This window comes from Charadrius vociferus, unplaced genomic scaffold (assembly GCF_000708025.1).
Source record: "Charadrius vociferus isolate BGI_N301 unplaced genomic scaffold, ASM70802v2 scaffold711, whole genome shotgun sequence".
Classification (NCBI taxonomy): domain Eukaryota; kingdom Metazoa; phylum Chordata; class Aves; order Charadriiformes; family Charadriidae; genus Charadrius; species Charadrius vociferus.
The window spans coordinates 286,591-290,261 of record NW_009646852.1 but is presented as its reverse complement, the minus strand read 5'-3'; the positions used below and the strand labels follow the sequence as shown (position 1 = coordinate 290,261).

Sequence of the window (3,671 nt, the reverse complement as noted above, 5' to 3'; positions counted from 1 at the left end):
GGGGGAAGGAGGCATGCCCTCCCATTCCAATGACACCACCTCCATCGATTTGCTTAATGCAGTTGCTAAGGAAACGGGCCACAGATATTAAAAGGCACTCGGTTCCCGGGGGGACGACAACACAGGGAGGGGACAGGACGCTGGGCACTGGCTAAACATCCAGGATGGGGATGACTCAGACTTGTCCTCTGCGCCCCACACGCATGCCTGCCCCATAGCGACGACCATGGCTGAACTACCCAAGGTCCCGCAATCCTCTCCTGGGGAAGATCTGGGGCAACAGGTCCAGCTGCCCCATTTCCAAGCTGGTGGATAAGTCCAGCTGTCTCACTGGGAGAGCCAAGGGGAGACAGGGAGCGGGGCTGGGGGAACGGGCTGGGAGCGGAGGCTGTGATGTAGGGTGCCCGAGACACTGCCAGACCCACAGGCAGCACAGCAACAGGCAGGAGAGGAGGGGATGCTGGGGCTGGGGACCCAGCGGGACCAAGGGACCCAGCCAAGGTCACACAGCAGTTAGAGGCAGAGGGCGAACCCAGGCGTCTGCGTGCCTCGAGCACACATCCACACACAGCCATCGGGGCTATATTTAGCTCCTACACTTTTTTTTAAACAGCATCCCAGTCCTTGCCTGGCTGTTTGATCACAGGCCACAGGGACTACCAGGGAGCCAGGTGCCGGCCGGTCCCTGTCCCATCACCAGGGCTCAGCACTCCTCGGGGTGCTGGGCTTCCCCTGGGAATGCCGCTGGCACTGCCCACCCCTGGGTGGACAAGTCCCACATGGGGCGTGACACGAGACCAGTCCCAAGTCCAGCATCAGTGTGGCAGGCAGGGACCAGGCTGCCCCCCTGCCACCACTGCTCCCCATCCCGCTTTGTCCCCCCCAGGAGCAAGGCCAGCTGCCCAAGGTACAGGTGGGGTGGCCATGCCCAGGCTATGGGGCCGACCCCCTACCCAACTCTAGGGTCCTCCTGCCCCCACAAAGGGCTCTGCAGATGGGACCAGAAAGCCCATTTTCTTCCTTGTTGTCTTTGTACTGTGAAGGAAATATGTCACCAGGGGAAGAATCGTCACTCTGGGATACCCACAGGAGGAAGGGGATGGCGGAGGTGCTGGTTGATGCTGGCCAGAGTTCCCAGTAGGGCTGCCCCACACCAACCCCCCAGGGCCCCATTCCCAGCCCAGAAGGCTGCAGGTCTGTCCCCTGGCAGGGGACAGAGAGGGCTGGTGGCATGGCCAGGCTATTTAGCAGTTCAGTGCCACCAGGCTCAGCATCTGCCCGCCTGGGGCACGCTCCCAAGGCTCCGACACCAGCAGAAGATGCCAGCGATGCATCAGAGGCGGCTTGGGGAGAGAGATGAAAGTCCTCCCTGGGGGAACATCCCTCAGGCTGGAAGTTTTTCAAACCTGACGTATCCTTTTCTTGGAAAGAGGTGAGTTTCCAGGCACTGAGCCTGGATTTCACCCGGTTGGCTCCCGGCTTTGCCCCTGTTCCAAGCCAGTCCCTTCAGGGACAGGGCAGCACTGGCCTGTTGCACTCTTGGAGGAAGTTTCCCACTGACACCAACTGTATTTTTAAAGCTTTTTTTCTTTCTGAGCCCCTGTTGCAACCCATCACCTCCTCAAGCCTCCAGCTGATGCCTGTCCTGCACGCCATGGGGCTATTTATGTAACCTAATTTTGGCCAGACACAGCGGTAGAGGAGCCCTTCCAGCCTGAGCCAGGACTTGTCCCAGCAAAGACGGCTTGGGGCAGCTCCTCTGCAAAGCGAACCCGCTCAGCCCACATGAGCAGACCGTTGTTGGCCCCTTGTGTGTCTCCGCTGGTGTCGTGGGATGGTGGGGCCGAAGGGCACAGTGGCAGGCCAGCCACCGAGCAACAGCTTCCCTGCCTGCCCTTGTGCCTGTCCCGTGCCAGCCGGTGTCCCCGACGGAGCAGCAATAAATCACCCACCGGCCGCCGTGTCAGGATTACTCATTTCCGTGCCGGAGCCATTAATAAAAGCCCTCTGCTGTCCGCTGCCAGCATGACACAGGATCCCACCAGGACTGGCATAAGCAGCTGGTGCCAGTCCCACGTCCCCATGCTGCACATCGTGCCACAGCCCAGCTCCCAGCACCCCCAAACTCACTAGGGTTGCTTGCCCAGAGCACATCCCCGAGGGCAGCTCCAGACGGGCTGGGGGTGTCAGGGTACCACCCCCTCCGCTCACCCACATCCCCAGGGCTGCTGCTCCATCCGGAGCTGCCCCCAGGATGGAGGAGACACATGGGACCACACGTGAGGCTTTGCCCGTGGAGCCAGACCCGCAGCCGCCTTGCAAGGGATGCTTGAAAGGCCATCCAAAACATATGCACCCAGACAGAAGTGGGACAGGGCTTAGCCCCCCATCTCACCAAGGGACATCGCTCCCAGGGGTGGCTCCTCACCTCTGCAGCCAGCCAGCATTTGGCCACGCCGTGGGAAAAGCCATGAGGCCCTGGCTAAGCTGTGCAGTGAGAGGTCACACGGATGGATGGAGAAACACACTCTCCAGGCAAAAGAGGCGCTGGACATCCCCAGACAAGTGGTGCCAGTGCCACCTCTCCTGCCCTGCCCTTTGCCTTGGGAATGTCACCCTGCAAAGCCCCCAGCACACACATCCTACTACAGTGGGGCTTGGAGAAACCCCTCACTGGGGAAACTGGGACCCCCACCACATCCCAGAGCTCCCCAAAAAAACAGAGGAGCAAACATGTAGGTCATGCCCAAAGGGACCAAGAGCCCCAAAATGCATGCTGAGGCCCCAGCCTCAGCACCGGGCACACCTCACAGAGCTGGAGGTACCGGGGAGCCCATCTGCATCCCCGTCCCGCAACAAGGGACAGCAGTACCCGGACGCCGACAGCACAGCGGAGACGGATGCCCCCAGAGCAGCCCTGGTCACTGCTGTGGCTTGGCCATGGCTGCCACCAGCTGTTCTCACACACAGCGGGGCAGGACCAGGGCCAGGAGGAACAAATAAAGTCACACAGGAGGACATCAAGGTACCCCAGAGAGGCAGACAGGGGATCCCCAAACCCCCTTTCCCATACCAAAAGCCCAGCTCGCCTTGCCACCTAGCTTGTGGAAGGGGACAGGACGGGCCAGTGTCACCCTGTCCCCCTGCGTCCCCAACCCCCGTACCTTCGATGCCGCTGATGATTTTGAAGCAGCGGGTGGTGAACCAATAGGAGATGAGGAGGAGGATGGCAATCAGGGAGGCATAGAGCAGGCTGTCGTTGTGCAGGGATGTCCTCTCCATGGCTCCATCCCCTGTGCCCGCTCGCGCCCCCCGCCCGGCCCCGCCACGCTATCTGGGTCAGCCCTGTCCCGGCAGTCCCCCGCCAGAGGAGCCGGCCACGGCGGGCAGGGAGGCGGGGGGCCACGCAGGCAGGCAGGCAGGTAGGTAATTGGGAGCGGCGTGTGAGAGCCAGGCTCCCAAACCAATTACCTTAATTGTGCTCAGGCAGCACATGGCAAACAGTTAAAAATAACCCTCCCGGCCCGGAGGGAGAGTGGCACCATCAGCCAGGAGAAGGAAGCATGGGGCAGAGGACGGACGGGGCTTGCTACACATGTGGCTGAGTCTCCATGCCACGGGGCCAGCAAAGCTATCGCCGCAGCCTCACGGCTGCTCTGAGTTCATCAGTG

At 61.3% G+C, this 3,671-nt stretch overlaps 1 protein-coding gene across 1 annotated transcript in view; it reads right to left on the bottom strand.

Moving 5' to 3' along the window:
* Positions 1-3,282, bottom strand: part of KCNIP2 (Kv channel interacting protein 2) — a 20,468-nt gene extending 17,186 nt beyond the window's left edge. The window contains exon 1 of the mRNA XM_009894252.1: positions 3,165-3,282. Within this exon, the coding sequence (XP_009892554.1) occupies positions 3,165-3,282 (118 nt within the window). The remainder of the gene's footprint in view (positions 1-3,164) is intronic.
* Between the last annotated feature and the right edge of the window lie 389 nt (positions 3,283-3,671).